Source organism: Jaculus jaculus, chromosome 1, assembly GCF_020740685.1.
Source record: "Jaculus jaculus isolate mJacJac1 chromosome 1, mJacJac1.mat.Y.cur, whole genome shotgun sequence".
In the NCBI taxonomy this organism is placed as follows: domain Eukaryota; kingdom Metazoa; phylum Chordata; class Mammalia; order Rodentia; family Dipodidae; genus Jaculus; species Jaculus jaculus.
Window position 1 is genome coordinate 145857842 of NC_059102.1, and position 18660 is coordinate 145876501.

An 18660-nucleotide genomic window follows, 5' to 3' on the forward strand; every position below is an offset into this window, starting at 1 on the left:
GTAATTGAACCTGAGTCTTTAGCCTTTGTAGGCAAATGCCTTAACCAGTAAGCCACCTCTCGAGCCCAAGAGATCTGTCTCTTAAAAGCCACTACTTTTAAATGTTTTCTTGCAGTCAGACTTAATATTAACTGAGACAGTGAGAAAACATTGTTTCCTTTAAATATTCCTTTTTATACAAGTTGAAAGTCGAGTCTAGTACAGAAGCTCAGTTTTGGATGGATATAGTTAAATGACAGAATTGTGGGTTTCCACAAAGTTTTCCACCAAAGCTTTCAGTATAAGAAGGCATTTTATTTTATTTATTTTGGCATTTCAAATTATAGAAAACATTTTGGAGTCTGGGGTGGCAGGGGATCCTGACATCCTTAGCAAGGCCTGGGGAAGGTAACGCTGAGGGCAAGGAGCTGGGTGGAGTGTCATAGCTGAGGTAAGAGGGCAAGCAGGAGTTTAATTGGAATGTCAGGAAGGTATGAAATATGCACTCTCACCTAGAAGGGAGCCACAATTCCTGCCCAGGAAGGGAAAAAGTGATCTATTGTAGAAGCTAAGGTTTCTATGGAGAAGCCTGCTTACTCTGGCCTCATGGGCACTCAACACTTGCCAGGTATTTCATGTATATTAACTTGTCTGTACTCATACTTTCAAGGTAAATATTTCAAAACCTACTGGCACCTCAGAGAAGTAAGTTGTCCAAGGTTACACAGCTACCAAGAGGTATTTAGGCAAGGGTGTAAATGATAAGTGACATTACTCATTCAGGGACAAAAGCAAAAAATTTGGCTTTAAAACACTTTTTCAATCCTCCCTCTCCCCCTAAAAAATTGCATTAAAAAACTGAATGAGCTTCTTGAAAGACGCTGAGTCAGTTTAAAGGAATGTGCCAAAGTTTCTCCTTTAAAAAGGATGATGACAGCCCAGTGAGAGCATTTTGTGTCTGTATACTCTTGTTCCTACCAGCCGAGGGAGGCTTCCTCATATAGCAGGACTTGAACTTATGATGGGGACAGCAAAGCAGGCTGGAAGCCAGCTAGCTGGGAGTGTGAACATAGAGACTCCTCTGGGCTGGATTTACTCTTAGTAGGTGGCAGAAGGGTGACTAAGTGCCTAGGTTCTACAGGCCTGTGTGTGAATCATGACCTCACCACTGACTATGAGTCTGCCTCAAACCTGGTTTCTCTACCCGTGAAAGGGACAATCATGCTTACCTCAGAGGGCTGTTAAGAGTATAAAGCTGGGGCTGGAGAGATGGATCAGCTGTTAAGGTGCATGCCTAGCTTAACAACCCAAGTTAGATTCCCTAGTACCCATGTAAAGCCTGATGCATAAAGTAGTGCATGCATCTGCAGCAGCTGGAAGCCCTGGCTCGCCTATTCTCTCTGATCTCTTCTATCTCTGTTTGCAAATAAACAAATAAACATACATACATACATATAAAGAGCCAGGCATAGTGGCACATGCCGTTAATCCTAGCACTTGGAAAGCAGAGGTAGGAGGATCACCATGAGTTTGAGGCCACCCTGAGACTACATAGTGAATTCTAGATCAGCGTGGGCTAGAGTGAGACCCTACCTTGAAAAAGATAAAAACAAAACAAAACAACATTAAAACCAAAACAAAAATGAGTATAAAGCTGGACAGTGTAAAAAAAGTACCCAATAAATGTTAGCTCTTATTAATGTAAGGCTTAATCACAAATGCCCACAACACTGACCATCCTTGCTGCCTTGACTGACTCCAGCTATGAGAAGCTTGCAGCAATACAAGCCAAGTAGCCTGTCTCTCAGAGAAGCTAGCAGCATGAGTTCTTGTTCCTTGAAGTATCACATTATGTAGTTGCAGACTTCCCCTTAGAGAACTGTAGGCTTTCTTTTATCTTTTAAAACAATTTAATTTTTATTTAATCATTGGAGACAGAGAGATGGAGAGAATGAATATGGGTGTGCCAGGGCTTCCAGCCACTACAAGCTCCATACGCATACACCACTTTGTGCATCTGGCTTTACATGGGTACTAGGGAATCAAACCAGGGTCCTTAGGCTATGCAGGCAAGTGCCTTAACCGCTAAGCCATCTCTCCAGCTCGAGAACTGTAGATTTTCAGGGCCAGGGCTGGTACCAGTTTTGCTCATCACTATGTTCCCAATTCTGTGACTTTGCTGGGTACACAGAAGGCTCTTACTAAATGCATCTTAGAGAATATAGGCAAAACCAAATTTATAGTGCAGAATCTTTGTTCATATACAGTGTTTTTATTTTTCACTTATTTTGTTTATTCATTCAAGCATGCATGCATTTATTTGGTGTGTGTGTTCAGGCATGCATATACCACATCTTCCAGCTTTTACATGGGGCCCGGGGACCCAAACTCAGGTACTCAAGAAATGTGCTTGATCCACAGAGCCATCTTCCCAGCCCACAGATGCAGTATTTTTTTAAAGACACTATTGGAAATTTATTTGCTCTCAGGCAGGGACAAGTTCAAATTCCATGGGCTGGCATGGGTGTGCTCCCCTACATCAAGGTCACTTTGAGAAATCAGAAGTTTTTCTTTCAGACATGTCTTTGAACCTGTACAATGGTACTTTAGTGATTCCATAAAGAAAGCCTACCTGGGCATGCTACAAAGTTTGTGTGGAAAAGCTGTTCTGATTTGTTTTGAACATTTCATGAAAATCAACTTGGTAGAAGGAAACCTGAACAATGTCACCTGGAAAGTAATTTTCAACAATAGCATTTCCAGAAGCCCAGACAGGAATAGCAAGGGAGGGTGAGCCAGCTCTCAGATGAAGCATGTTCCAGGTCACGTTTCACAGTGCCCTGCTGGCCACAAGGAGTTATGATAAGGACTGACAGGATGATGTGACTGATCTCCAAATTTTGCAGTAATTATGGTCTATACCCTTAATTCCCACTGGCCCAAACAAACAATATGGGACCTGGCAATTTGGGGATGAAGAGAATCTTGGAGCAGTCAGGCAAAAATACTGGTGCCATGTTTCATATATTTCCTCCAAAGTGAATCCATGAGTCTCCAGCAGACATACCAGCCTCCAATTAGGGTGTAGGAGGGAGCTGCCAGGACTTCAGCCAACACAGTCTAGTCAGGAGTGATTTCTCTCACTAAGCAATGCTTTCTTAGTCTTCTTTTTATAACTTAAACCCTTTAGGGTCCATATTCTGGTCTCCAGAGCTGCTGGGTAATGTCATACCAAGGAGGCAGCTTTCAGGAATGTGATAGCCTGGTTGAGTAGGAAAGACTTGTTTTGATTGAGGCTAAGCATAAGTAGCTATAATTCTGGGTTGAAGGGTCTAGAAAGGAAGGAGATACATTTTTTTTTCAAGCCACATTTATAAAGCATGCATTTAACACCATGCAATTAATAATAAACAGCTGCTAATGCCCAAGTGCTTAGTATATTCCAGGTACTGTTCTAAAAGCATTTTATACTAATTTAATCTTTCCTACAATCCTGTAACCCAGGGAACTGTTGTTATAGCTATCTATTATGGCTGTTGTGACGAAATAAGGTAAAAAGAATATTACAAAACTGCTTAAATCTACAATGAAGTGGTGAACTTGGGATTCAAAGGTAGCCAGGCCCCAAGACTAGCCTCTCTCCTCTACATGGCATGTCATCTCAGAATAGTAAATAGTGGTAGGTTCCAATGCTCCTACTGCCCTCAGCCCTAGTCCTGATCCACAGCCATCATTCTGTTTCATACCCCCCTCTGTCTCATTCCATTAAAAAATTATGTTTATTTATTTGAGGAGAAGAGGGAGGGAGGACACACACACCCACACACCCACACACACCCACATACACAGAGAGAGAGAGAGAGAGAGAGAGAGAGAGAGAGAGAGAGAGAGAGAGAGAGAGAGAAAATGGGCATGCCAGGGTCTCTAGCTACTGCAAACAAACTCCAGATGCATGCACAATCCTGTGCATCTGGCATATGTGGGTCCTGGGGAATTAAACTGAGGTCCTTTGGCTTTGTAGGCAAGTGCCTTAACCACTAAGCCCTCTCTCCAGCCCATGTCTTGCTGCTCATTGATTAAGATTTACTTTTTCAATTAGGATTGGTCCCTTAGACTCCAATTCCAGATTTTCTTTTGACTCTCACCCTGACCATGACTCCTAAGTTCCTATTAGGTTCTTTCTGATGTCCCTGGAGAGTAGAGATACAGATCACATCATGGATATAAAGTCATTAAGTACCTTTCTTACTCAGCTCAATTCTGTTTTTCCAACTGGACTACTGGCAGTTGCCATACATGAAACAGGAGTGGTTGACACCCTAGGGGTCTCACTAAAATAAAAGCCAGTGCAAACCACCTTTACTGCACTTTTCGTTTAGCTAGTGGGATGCTCGGCTAGAGCTGGGACATGATGAATGAGGACCAGGTACAGGAAGGCTGATGGCCTCTGGCAACCTTTCCACCTATCTGGAGAGGTACTGCAAAAGCTTGCAAGAGCCATTCCTACTGGTCCTGAGAGAGAGAAGCAGAGCCCACCCACACCACAGCTGCTGGAAGATACTTATTCCAGTGTATTACATTTATGAACCTGCTCTTAACTTTCAGCTGGCTGGCTGCTCTGCACCCTTGACTAGGGCTGTCCAACACCCAGTTTAGTACCTTCACTCCATCCAGCACAGCCTTGATGACCCCTTTCACTGTCGTCACCATCTCTTTATCTTCTGAGTTCACACCTTCTAGCATCACCTGGTCAGACCAACGGATGAGATTGGCAAGGCTTTGGTACACGCGGCTGTAGCAGGAGGAGAGGGCCGAGCTAGAACAGAGATATTTTTTTGAAGAATGTTAAACAGTAATCCAATGCATGACCATTACATTCAGACACCTCTTTACACAGGTGGCCATGGTGTTTTATCTTTTTTTTTTTTTTTTTTTTGAGGTAGGGTCTTCCTCTAGCCCAGGCTGACCTGGAACTCATTCTGTAGTCCCAGGCTGGTCTCAAACTCACAACAATCCTCCTACCTCTGCCTCCAAGTACTGGAGTTAAAGGTGTGTGCCACCATGCCTGGCTTCTTTGTTGGTTTTTGAGGTAGGGTCTCACTCTAGCCCAGGCTGACCTGGAATTCACTATTAGTCTCAGGGTGGCCTTGAACTCATAGCAATCTACCTCCATCTCTGGCTTCACTTTTTTAAATAACATGTAAGCTAACCTCTTGATTCTTTTGCCTCTGCCTCCTGAGGGCTGAGATTACAGGTGAGTGCCCTAGTGCCCGGCTGATCCATGCCTTTTTTTCTTTTTGGTTTTTCCACATAAGGTTTCACTCTAGCCCAGGATGACCTGGAATTCACTATGTAGTCTCAGGCTGGCCTTAAACTGATGGCCAATCCTCCTACCTCTGCCTCAAGAGTGCTGGGATTAAAAGCACACCTGGCTTCTTTTCTTTTTCTGAATATTTCATTTATTATTTGTGGCGGGGCGGGGGGGGGAACGGACGAATAGGTATGCCAAGGCTTCTTGCCACTCCAAACAAATTCCATATACATGCATTACTTTGTGCATCTGGCTTTACATGGTCACTGGGGAATCAAACCTGGGTGGTCAGGTTTTATAAGCAAGTACCTTTCATGCTGAACCATCTCTCCAGCCCAATAAACATATCTTTTCTCCTTATACCCAGTAAAGACTTTGTGGAGGCTTATATCCTAGTCTGTGTTATAAATTTTTTATATAACATGACCATCTCACATGGAATGCTCCATGTTTCTTTTTTTGAAAGAAAATTTGCATTTTCTTCTTGTGAATCACTGGACTGGGTCAAAGCTCTGTGTACTACCTGTTGTGATCAACACAAAATAATTTTGGACAGGTCACAAAGAATCAGCAGGCTTGCAGGATCCTCAAGGAATAGCCATGAATTCAGAACAGAGCTTTGTCCTGTGACTGTGAGGAGGGACGTGCCACCATGATACTGTGTATGTGTGTGCGTCTATGTATAATGCACCAATTTCCAGTCATACTGTGATGCCAGTAAAAGCAGGAAGCTTTGGGAAAACCTTAAAACCAGAGTAGCAGCCAAACTATGTAATGTTTACCTCTTCTACATATTTTTAAGTAACAGATTATTTTCCTTAGGATTCTGGAAAGCTGTTTTTCCATTTTAAACTTTATACATTACAACAGAAGGGCAAAAACATTAAAAAAAAAAAGCATTTGCTAACCCCTCTTCCACTCCACAAGAGTGGGACAAACCAAAAGCATAATTTTTAGAAAAAAATATGTAATATTGTAAGATGTGACTAAAACTGCTTCTAACAACTATGGCATTTAAAGAGAAGTGTCAAGCCAGGTGTGGTGGTGCACGTCTTTAATCGCAGCACTCGGGAGGCAGAGGCAGGAAGATCGCCGTGAGAATTCAAGGCCATACATAGTGAATTCCAGGTCAGCTTGGACCAGAGTGAGACCCTACCTCAAAAAACCAAAGGAAAAAAAAAAAATAAAGAGAGAAGTGTCAGAATGAAGCAAATAGTGCTCCACAGATTTCCTCAGCATCAGGTGGGTTGGAGGAAGCTTTCCAGGGATATAAGCTTTCTGTCAGCCACGGCTCCATTCTGCATGTTCCAACAGAACAGTCAGCAAGAAGGAAGGCAAACCTCCAGTGGGAGGAACAGGGGAGTGGTCAAGAGGACCAGAGAGTAAGGAAACCAGGCAGGGGCTCCCAGGGCTGAAGAAGGTGAGGTACTGACTCTCCCTTCTGCAGAGTACCTGCCTGGCAGGTGAGGAGGTGTCGCCCTTGGGGCTTGTGCTGAGGACAGGTGGGGTTTCTCTAATAGCCTGCTGCCTTCTGCACTGTTCCCGTAAGCAGAGTCCACTGAAGCAGTGCACACTGGGTGCCTGGCAATAATTAGGCAGCAGAGAAACATTTCTATTTCACACTTCATTTCTCAGGACAACAGGGTGCCATTTTCCCTGGAGCCCCACCTTTCCCATCATGAGCTGGAAGTGGTCTTCCTGTACCAAAAGGCCAAACCAGGACAGAGAAAGGGGGTGTGGCACTATGAATATGGCCCCAGAAGCCTAGCACTAGCTGATTTCTGCACGGAGTGAAACCGTTTGCCAATGCTAGAAGGCAGCCCACACTGCTGGACCTTCTACTGGAGACCAGCACGGAAGAACCCACTACTCACTTCCCTTTAGCTTCTCCAGGAAATGTTACAGACATTAAACAATTTTCATTAATTCTAAGGAAATCCTCCACAATAGATAAAGCATCCCTCCACCATGGCCCTGTGGCTGGCTGGGTTAATTGATACTTGCATGTATCTACCCTTGCAGGACTGTATCTGCCACTCCAGGAAGCAACATACTGTGGCTATAACTGCCACAGGATTCAGTTAACTACCATGGACTTTCTTTCCCCAAGAGGCTTAGCACTGGTGGTTAGTGCCCCAGGTGACCCTTCCTTCTCTTACTGCTCCCAGTCCTGGAGACACAGCCAGCACTGGCAGCAGGACCTTTGCTTTTCTCCCCAACCCCTGCCAGTTCAGCTCCTTAGGTCAGCCTCCTCTAGGAAGCTGAAGAGAATCATGGCAATTCTCTTATCACTCTTCCTTCTTCACTGTGCAGGGGACCATCAGTATTCTGTCAAATGTGAGGGAGCTGAATTCTCCAACTAGATTTTAACAATTCCCTGGTGGAGACCATCACATGAAAATAGAAGTAGGAGAGCCTGACCATGGCCTAATGTCATGTTTGTTCCTTCAAATGAGACCACTGAGCCCTCCTAGGAGGTAGGCACAGGGTGTGCTGTGAGAAAGTCACTGCAGACAGCAGCAGGCCAGGCACACCAGCAAGCACCAGGAGCTTTCAGCCCAAAGGTCACAATCTCTAGGGGTCAACAGAAACTGAGTAGAAGGAAACCCAGGCAGAGAGTTTCCTACAAATAAAGATACACCGCTTGCTCTATCTCTTAGAAGAAAATTATGAGCATTGTTGCCAAGTTCTGAAAACTGTTCATACGAGCCCAGCCTCATGGGACTAAATGAACACTAAGGCATCTCAAAGAAGTGACACAGAAATGCACTGATCCTGAAAAGGTACTATGGCCAAAAACCAGAAAACCTCTCAGCCTCTTCAGAAAAGCTTCTGCCAGCTTTGAGATCACATCTAATACTGCTTTTATTTTCATACCTAACAATAAGTATGGGGCAAGCTGCTCACTAAGCTCTAAGAGGAAAACGCACTCTGGCAATCAAAGCTGCTGTACTCAACAAAAGCTACCTGGGGAAAAGCCTGACTCCAGTCCCCCACACTGCTTGAGAAATCCTGGCTTGATCAACCTGGAGTTCATCATCCAAGCAGCTGAGGACCTGACTGACAAGACTGAATGGCATGACACGTGGTAAAGTATTTTAGGTGATGGAAGGTACTAGAGAGAGCGGGCCACATCAATGCAGTTAACAGCCTACTCTGTGGCTGCATCCCCCTGGGATGATGGAGATCTGCCAGGGCCGAGGCCTCAGATCTCAATGCTGGGAGGGCGCTGGGGGTAGCTGGGGAGTGGGGAGGGGCTGAAGAATCCTTTTCCCAAAGTTTCAAGTGTTCTAAACCAAGGTGACTCTAAGCCTTCCACTACTACCACAGCCTAGTTTGGTGCAACTCACCTGTGCTGGATCCGAGGGTCAGTCTGCACCAGGGGTAAGATGGCCTCCAGCACCTTGCTGGCAGACCCTGGAAGCATCTCTAGAACCTTCTTGTCAATAGCCATTTTGTCCACAATGGTCTTAAAGTAGCGCAAGGCACTGACAACTTCCTTCTCTTTCTCCTCCAGCCAGCACAGGTTCTGAAAGGAAACATTAAGCATAAGGAGGGAGGAGATAGATTAAAGGGAGCTATTTTGAAAAAATACAATTTCCAGCCGGGTGTGGTGGCACATGCCTTTAATCTCAGCACTTGGGAGGCAGAAGTAGGAGGATTGCTGTGAGTTCAAGGACACCTGAGACTACATAGTGATTTCCACATCAGCCTGGGGTAGAGTGAGAACCGACCTCGAAAAACCAAAAGATAAAAAAATTAAATTAAATTAAATTTCCTATAAACTGTCTTGAGATTGCTACAAATAGAAGGCTCTGGAAACCAAGCCAGATTGTTTTTCTAATGACTGTGACCAGGAGACAGGGGCTATACCTGAAGAAAAAGAGCTTTGGACAAAAAAAGATTATTTAGAAACTCATGAATTCCCTTCCCATACCCTGAGGTCCTGAAAACATTTTCACCCCTGTCCTAATCACTCATCCCATTGCATGCAGCAAGACCACATTGCTGACAAGGAAACACTGGCTACACCCCAGGGCACACATACATACTGGAATCAGATCCAGAATCCAAAGATCTAAGGGACTTATAGGCTGGCTGGGAACCTGAGGAACCAGTCCCCCTAGGGCTCCTCCCCAAACCCCCACATTGTCCTATAAGTCCTGCAACCCTCACACCCCAATAAAATGATACATGACTTCCAAAGGATCCAGAAGCCCCAATATGGAATGGGGAGAATATAAGGAGGCCAGAGCAGATGGCAATAGGTCAGTGACTACTTGTGCAATGGCTGCTAACAGCGTTTGGAGCTCTCTGATTCTAAGGAAAGCCACCTGGAAGGAAGTAAAAATACAGAGCCCTGTATCCAGACCACTTCCAATATTTTTTCCTTGACTGTGGGAGACACTGGGCCCACAAGCCCTGTCAGTCCTTATTGCCAACCTCCCTCTCAAGTGGCTCTAATGGCAGTGGTCCAGGTCTCAGTTAACAGGTAAAAGCAGGGAAATCAAGAATCATCGACCAAATGGATGAGCCCACAAATGGACAGCCCACACTCCAGTAACTAACTACACAGCTAGTGAAGTGTAGCACAGATGAGGAAAGCTGCTACTGTGGTCTCCTGAGGCCCAGAGTTCAAACGAAGGTAATCAAGGACAGGAGATACTTCCGGAAACAGCTGATTTGATTTATACAATAATTCCAAAAATACATCAACAAATGACAAAAGTATCATAAAGAGTGATTATGGAAGGGGGGGAGTTGGAGAGATAGCTTAGTGGTTAAAAGTACTTGCTTAGAAGCCTGACAGCCTGGGTTTGATTTCCCAGTACCCATGTAAAGCCAGATGCACAAAGTGACTGCATGAATTTGAGGTTCAGTGGCACACCCATTCTCTCCTCTCCCTCTCTCTGTCTGCTTGCAAATTAATAACATTTAAAAAAAGTGATTATAATTTTGAATACTAGCTCTCTGATAAAATGGGGAAATATCCATTTTAAAATTTAAAACATTCAGTAGTGGAGGTTATTTTATAGGAATACCAAAAAATACATCTATAGGGTTGGGGAGAGAGTTCAGTTGACAAGGTGCTTATCTTGCAAGTGTGAGGATCTGAGTTTGGTTCCCACTATTCATGTAAATTCCAGGTGTGCTGGTGTGCCTGTAATCCCAGTGCTGGGAAAGTAGAGAGAGATCCGGCCACCCTGTATAGTCTAATTGGTGAGCTCCAGGCTAATGAGAGGCTTTGTCTCAAAAAAAAAAAAAAAAAAGTGGATAGTGTTCACGGGGACGACTCCTGATGTTGACCTTGGTCCTTAACACTGGCAGCTACACACACATGGACATGCATCCATATATGCATGCTACACACACCTATATGTGATGGAATCAGCAAGTTAGCAGTATTTTGTGTCAGGTTGCTTCCAAAGGTTCAGAGTGGTTTCTCCAGAGTATTCCCCAAAGGTGCTGTATGAACACAGTGGAAGAGCACCCATTCTTTGTGCCCTTCACTCTGAACCTGCTTTTCTCCTTTCTCTATTTGACATGTTCAGTTATTGTCTGTCCCTAAGAAGCCCAGTGCTGGTTTTTCCACTGTGTGGACAAAATCTCTGGCTTTGCCATCATCCACCCACGGCCAGGGCAGCCTGAGGAGTCAGGCTGCACAGTACTTGCAGATAGCAGTGTGACTGGAGTCGTGATCAGGCTGCAGCAGGAGAATGAGGACAAACACTGGCATCTTGGCACATCAGAAAGTGCTGGAAGGCAGTGACGATGACACTTTGTGAGAGTTTTTTTTTTTTTTTTCCCCAAGGTAGGGTCTCACTCCAGCCCAGGCTGACCTAGAATTCACTATGTACTCTTAGGGTGGCCTTGAACTCTTGGTGATCCTCCTACCTCTGCCTCCCAAGTGCTGGGACTAAAGGCATGTGCTACCATGTCCGGATCTCCAGCTCATTATCTATTAAACAGTGAATGTGTCTGCCCTGTGTAATTAAAGAAGTCAAAGTGGGGACTGGGGTGGAGGTGTAGCTCAGTGGTGACTGCTTACCTAGCATGTGAAAAGCCATGGGTTCAATCTCCAGTACCAAAAAAAACAAGACAAAACAAAATAAGAACAAAGGTATAACACCATAATGGGAGAGTATATCTCTACTGGCAATAAAGGAGAACAAAGGATATAAAAATCTGAAAAGGAAGTGGGGTTTGGTAGTGCATGCCTTTAATCCCAGCACTTGGGAGGAAGAGATAGGAGGTCCACCTGTGAGTTCAAGGCCACCCTGAGAGTACATAGTGAATTTCAGGCCAGCCTGAGCTAGAGTGAGACCCTACCTCAAAACAACAACAAAAAAATCTGAAAGAAAAGGGCCAGGTCAAAGCTACCATGCACTGATGCTTCAAGAGCAACTTGTTTCAGATGCAATGTTTCATTAAAGGCTCTAACCATTCTATAGAACAGATGCTATTATTTCACAAGTGAGGAGACTGAGGCATGCTGAGGAGTGAGGACTGGTGGGAAACAGGCAACCTGCCCAGGGTGGAGTGACAGAATTGGAATATGAACATGATCTGCTTAATTCCAGAGTCTGGAGAGGTGGAGAGTATAAAGAACAATCAGCCACAAGAACAGCAGAAGCAAGCCTGGCGATACACACTCATAACCCCAGCACTAGAGAGGCAGAGGCAGAAGTGTGAGGGAGACAGCCTGGGCAACATAGCAAGATTCTGTCTGCACACCTGGTCTCAGCTACTCAAGAAGCTGAGACAGGAGGATTACTTGAATCTAGGAGTCCAGGACAGCATAGGCAACACAGAAAAACTTCACTATATATAAAAAAAGTCTTAGGTGAGTTAATAAAATGACAGAGAGACCTTGGTTCAAAGCTGTATTTAGTAAATGAGTGAAACGAGACTCAGGTGGACAGAAGCTGAAGCTGTATTCCTGCCAGGTGATGGTGTCATCAGAGCATTTGAGCTTTACTGTCACCACACAGGACAGGGTATGGAGGAAAAGGAAGGGGTGCAGACTGGTCTTAGTCTTCGGCCATTGCTCCACAGAACAGCTGCAGATGCCCAACAAGCACCTTCAAGGACTCACTCCTCTGCAGCCTGGCCTTCTGTTCAGTGGAAACCAGGCTGCTCTCCCAGCCCTGCAGGATAGGGAACCATTAAGCTCTAGGCCAAGATAGGGGCGGGGGAGGGGGGTCATCAGCAAATTAGAATCAGCAGACAGAAAACTGAAACCAAGGCTGGAGAGATGGTTTAGTGGCTTAAGGCACTTGCCTGTGAAGCCTAATGACCCATGTTTGACTCTCCAGATCCCATGTAAGCCAGATGCACAAGGGTGGGGCAAGTGCAAGGTCACACATGCCCACTAGGTGGCACAAGTTTCTGGAGTTAGATTTCAGTGGCTGAGGCCCTGGCATGCCAATTCTCTCTCTAGCTCTAAAGTTTAAAAGAAATTTTTTTAAAAAAGAGAAAAAAACTGAAACCAGGATTGTGTAAAGGCAATGCACCATCATTCCCTTCCTCTGCTCCACACAGCCAGGCTCAGAAGCAGGGGCATCTCTCTGTCACCTTCACATACGATCTGCAGAATCAAAAGGGAAACCCCTCAGGCGTCTACTCAAGAGCCCCAGGATCCAATGCTTGCAGAGTTGGAGTACTCATCCCTTTTGAGACATTTCTAGACAGTGATAGCTGACCACACAGCTTGAGTTCCCAGAATGGGGCTAAATTTTCTCTCTCACTAGCTTACTGCTAGGCTTGTCACAAAATTATGGAAAAGGGGATGAGGATGTAGCGCAGTGGTAGAGCTTGTCTAGTATGCATGAGAGTCTTAGGTTCAATGTTCAGTACCACCAGACAAAACAACCACCACTACCATTACAAAAAACAACACAAAAGCTGGGCGTGGTGGTGCACACCTTTAATCCCAGCACTCGAGAGGCAGAGGTAGGTGGATCGCCGTGAGTTTGAGGCCACCCTGAGACTCCATAGTGAATTCCAGGTCAGCCTGGGTCAGAAGTGAGACCCTACTTCAAACAAACAAACACCAAAAACAAAAAACAAAAAAACAAAACAAAACAAAATAGAAGACAGGCTGGAAAGATGGCTTAGCAGTTAAGGTGTTTGCCTACAAAGCCAAAGGATCCCTGTTCAACTCTCCAGGACCCACGTAAGCCAGATGCACAAGGGGACGTATGCATCTGGAGTTCGTTTACAGTGGCTGGAGGCCCTGGCATGCCCATTCTCTCTCTCCCTTCTTCCCTCTTTCTCTGAAATAAATAAATAAATAATATATATTTTTTAAAAAGAACAAAGAAAAATGTTGTGAGTTTACAAGTACATTAATGAGAAGACTATAAATATATCTAAATGAAACCAGTCTAGAAAGACAATTGACTACACAGTAGAAAAAAGAAACCTTAACTAGAAAACTTGGATCACAGCCAACACTGTATATTACAAATAACAGAAGCCTTCCTCACACAGTTATAAAGAAGAGTAAATAAAACAGCAGGTGTGAAGCCACTAGGGCAGGGTCTGGGCAAAGAGAAACCTCAGGAAGTGGCAATGAATGTGAATCTGTGTTTCCATCTAACTGCTCCAAGTTCCCATGCATTTCAACAGGAAAGGTCATGCACATGTGATAAAATGAGAATGTGTATATAAATACTCTGAATGGTGAGAGAGCCAATGAACACATGATGAGAGCAAGTGACAGACCCAGTTCGTGGCCTCTAGGACACTGTTCTCTCAGTCCATATGCTGTAACAGATTTCAGCATTTCCAGTTCTGAAAGCCTCCACTAAGCAGTCCACTTGTTCTTACTCTGTTTAGTGTAGACAACTTGTTATAGAGCACAGTAATTCAACCCCTGTTAATGGACACAGAACAGGAGGAGTTGAACTGTAACTGAGTGAGGTCACACCTGCAGCTCCTTGCTACTGAGCAGGTCTCTACCTCAGAACTATAATATGTGGTGTGCTCTGCTCTAGGAAGCCATGCTGTGCACTGAGAGACCAGCTCCCCTGGTCCCTGCTCAGTGGATGACCCATGACTCCTGCTTCACTGGTCTATGGCGACAACCAAAAATGTCTCCAGGCATTGCCAGATGACCCATGTGTTTTCTAACCACCCTGCAAGTTAGGGATGCTTTCACACCAAAAATTTCCTCTATGACCTCTCTTGGGATAAAGAGAAGGGGCTAGAGAGATGGCTCAGTGGTTAAAGGTACTTGCTTGTAAAGTCTCACAGTCATTATCATACCTGATACCCCAGCACCCATGTAAAAGCTAGACACACAAAACGGTGCATGTATCTGGAGTTTGTCTGCAATGGCAGGAGGCCCTCATGTACCCATTTTTTCTCTTTCTATCTCTCAAATAATTTAAAAAGATAAAAGTATGCAAGAGCCAGTGTGGTGACAAATGACTTTAATCCCAGCACTCGGGAGGCAGGCAGAGGTAGGAGGATCACTGTGAGTTCAAGGCTACTCTGAGAATGCATAGTAAAGTACAGGTCAGCCTGGGCAAGAGATAAACCCTGCCTCAACTGCCTCGTGTTGGATGGTGGCTTACACTGATGAGTGTGCTTAGACATGGTGACAGGCTCAACCTTCCACCTCACTGCTCTTTTTCCACCTGTTCTTGGGTCTCTGGCAAGTGATAAGCATTTCCCTCTTACTTGTCAGCCTCTTTTTGTTGACAGGGTGGGCACTCATTCAATAAGACTTTTGGGCTTACATCCTCTGTTTTCTTTACTTTTAACTACACTTTTATGATATTCGGCTTGCCAACACAAACAGGGTAGAGTATGTTGGCTGCATTAAAATGACAGGTATGATAATGGCTCTACAATGAATATTACCCTTTGGATAATCACCAGAGGATTAAGGACCAATTTGTCTTCATAGCTTGGTTTTCTCTTACACTGCCAAGTGTAATTTTATGCATGAGTTCTGTGATATGGCAACAGATAAACTCTGGCTTTATGGGTCTACACCTGGGATCCTAGCACTCAGAAGGTAGAGGCAGGAGAATGTAGAGATTAAGGCTAGCTCAGGTTACACAGCAATGCCCTATCTCAAAAAAACAAACAAACAAACAAAAAAAAAAACCAAAAAAAACAGCTCTGGGAATGTAGCTTGGTCTAAGATGCACAAATGTGCAAACGCATGCACACACAACAACCCCCCCAACAAGAATTCAGGCTGTCTGAAAAAAAAAAAAAAAGAGTTCAGGTTGTTTGACGTCAGGTAACCTACATTCATATATTGACTTTAACAGCTTTTGCTTGTGTTCATATCTTTATAGCCTCAGTTTCCTTTTCAGCAAAATAGGCTTTCACCTGTCAGGCTGTTAGGAAGGGAACATGTGCAAAGACTCCTCACAAGGCCTGGGAAGGGTCCCAGTGGTGTTGGGGATGCAGGCATCCTTGGCTTAAAAGAGCCTTGCAGATGGCTGAGATGGCTCACCGTTTACATCATGTCAACAACTCAAGACAAAAACAATTGCTCCTGAGAAGTGATACGTGCCCACCTGCCCCACACCCACTGGACCCAAAAAGCACAACCACCTCACCCAGGACCCTTTGGCTGTGGAGAAGTGGGCTCCATCCACACATGAGGGCCATTTGAATGAGTACTTCCTTTTATCCAAGTATCATCTTGAACACTTCAGCCCACAGTTGCCACCCAGCTGAGACACACACATTGCCATAGGTGTTTTTCCATCCCAAACCATGGATCAGGATTCTGCAGTAGAAGGCAAGGTAAACCCAATTGTTCTTAACGTCACACTGACCTTCTGCCTTTGAGACCTGGAAGCCACAGCACTGGTGGACATAAATTCTACTGCCTGCTGCTCCAGATCCAAGGGGTTAGGGTAGCCCTCTGGTAGAAATCTGTCTCTTGCCTCCTGGAAGAGAGGAAACCTGGATTCCTACAGAGCTTGAAATGGCCGTTGTAGGCTGAAGGGAGGGGTTGATGGAAAGTCAACAGCTGTCTTACACATTGGGCTCAGCTGGCCCTGCCCAGGTTACGAGTGCTCTAGGACATTTTTGTCTGGGATTCAAGGGATGAAGAATTTCAGAGATGAGCCCTGAAGCTGAATGATGGGTGGTCAGGCCATCACAGACCTGTGTGTGAGTGTGCCCCAGGACAATATGGGGGCCTATGGGGAGCGAGGCAGCACCAGGACATGAACATAGTGCACTGAGCTACTTTAAATGCCCAGAGAATAACAGCTGGAGGAGAGCTGTTCTGGCCACTAGCTGGACTGATCAGCAGGACAGACACCATCCTAAAGGTCCCAGGTCCCAGGGACACAAATAGCCCCGGGGAGCTCACTTACACACAGCTCAGCTCACAGTGCTGGCCGCAGGCTGGGGCCAGAAGAACACCTAGCAAGGCAGCTTACTTTGTTCACAGGCTTCTCGGGAATCTTCACAGACACCTCTGCTGGCTTTCCCTTCTTGGATGGCGTTCTCTTGATTTTGGGAGAATGAAATTTGTCCATCAGCTTCATGGTGAAGGAAGAGAGATGAGAACGCTGCGAGTCTGAAAAAATAACACTGGCTGTTAGAAGGTAGGGTGGAAGAAGCTACAGTGTCTTCAATCTCATCTTTTCTTCCTGAGAGGGCTTGGAGATTCAAAGAAAAGGAAATATGTATTCATTAAGACAGCTCTGCTTTCATACATATTAGTTTTGTAATTTCCACCCAGGCTAGGCTGATTAGAATTGTAAACATCCGAAGCAGTCAAATGAATATGAAAATAGAACTTGCCGATCTGTTCCTGTTCTTTTTGGATTTATATAATGATGGAGCCAGTACAAGGGAAAGAAATAAGAATGAACACTAGCAAAGTTAACACAGGTGTAGGACATTAAGAACTAGCAAGGAAGGTTCTTTTGCATCAGGATCCTCATTCTTCAGTGTCCAAAACTACAAGTGACAGAGGCAATAGAGACAGAAGTAGAAGAAAGTGCTCAAACCCCTCTGGGCCGAGGTGAAATTTCCTTCTCAGATCAAGACAAGTCATGAGTGTCTGTTGTTACCAGTCCTATTGAACCTACTACACATAAGAATTAAAACCACAAAACTCTTAGTGTCTGTGATCTTGGGATTGTCCATGTTATTTATAAATGTAACACCAAAAGCACAAACAACAAAAGTAAAGATAAATTTAACTTCCTCAAAATTTAAAACAAAAAAGTGCCAAAATAATACTATCAAGGGAGAAGAAACGCAACTTGGCAGGATGGGAAAAATGTTTTCAATCATGTATTTGATAAGGGGCTGTATACAGAAATTAAAAAGAACTCTGGTGCTGGAAGAATGGCTTAGCTGTTAAGGAATTTGCCTGTAAAGCCAAAGGACCCAGGTTCAATTCCCCAGGACCCACGCTAGTCAGATGCACAAGGGGGTGCACACATCCTCTGTCAATTAAAAAAAAAAAAGAACTCTGGAGGAAGCTGGGCCTGGTGGTGCCAAAAATCTCAGCATGCTGAGGGATCAGAGTTTGAGGCCAGCCTAACCTTCACTGTGGGATCCTATCTCAAAAAACCAAACAAACAAAAAAAGAACTCCAAGAGGCTCTAGCTCACTGTGGCAGTGGCAGAGACCTTGCCTTACATCCACAGGCTCAGCAAATGATCTCCAGCACTGCAAAAGCAGGAGCTGCAGCAGCAACATGACTCTTATAACTCAACAACAAAAACAAGTAATCCGGACTAGAGAGGAGGAGTACTGTGAGTTCAAGGCCACCCTGAGACTACATAGTGAATTCCAGGCTAGTCTGTGCTAGAGCAAGACCCTTCCTTGAAAAAAACAAAACCAAAACCAACCAAACAAACAAACAAAAAAAAAATCCACTATGCTAAATGATGCTAATTAGTCACTAAAGACTACATAGTATATGATTCTATTTATCTGAAATGTACATAATAAGTCCATATAGGCAGACAAAAGATTAGTGACTGCCTACGACTGCAGGGGAAGGACATAGGATGGAGAATGACCAATAATAAACATGAGTTTTCCTTGGGGGAAGGGCATTGTAAGATTAGGACTTGGTGATGGCTACACAAGCCAGTAAATTACTAAAGGCATATTCAGTTGTATGTACCCTTTAAGTAGGTAAACTCTAAGATACATGAATTATATTTCAATAAAGTTGTTAAAAAAACAAACAAACAACTGAAACCACTGGGCAGACTTTCTTCACACCAACATTCCAGCATCTGAAAGTAGCTTACTGATTTAATTAGGTGTCTCCTCACAAGACTACTAGCTCCCTGAGGGTCTGACCTGTGTTCTTCATACCCGTTTTTCCTAGTGCTGACAGTGTCCAAACACAGATGTTCAGC

The 18660-nt window shown here is 44.5% G+C and overlaps 1 protein-coding gene across 8 annotated transcripts in view; it reads right to left on the reverse strand.

Annotated features, from left to right (window-relative positions):
• The window catches only part of Rapgef1 (Rap guanine nucleotide exchange factor 1), a 137149-nt gene that overhangs the window by 52979 nt on the left and 65510 nt on the right, over positions 1 to 18660 (reverse strand). For 5 of the 8 annotated variants that reach the window (XM_004654030.2, XM_045146295.1, XM_045146312.1 and 2 more), the window contains exons 2-5: positions 16711 to 16850; positions 16096 to 16209; positions 8641 to 8819; positions 4639 to 4795 (exon numbers count right to left, since the gene is read on the reverse strand). In XM_004654030.2, the coding sequence (XP_004654087.2) occupies positions 4639 to 4795; positions 8641 to 8819; positions 16096 to 16209; positions 16711 to 16850 (590 nt within the window). The remainder of the gene's footprint in view (positions 1 to 4638; positions 4796 to 8640; positions 8820 to 16095; positions 16210 to 16710; positions 16851 to 18660) is intronic. The other 3 variants (XM_045146322.1, XM_004654028.2, XM_045146301.1) reach the window with 1 other exon arrangement.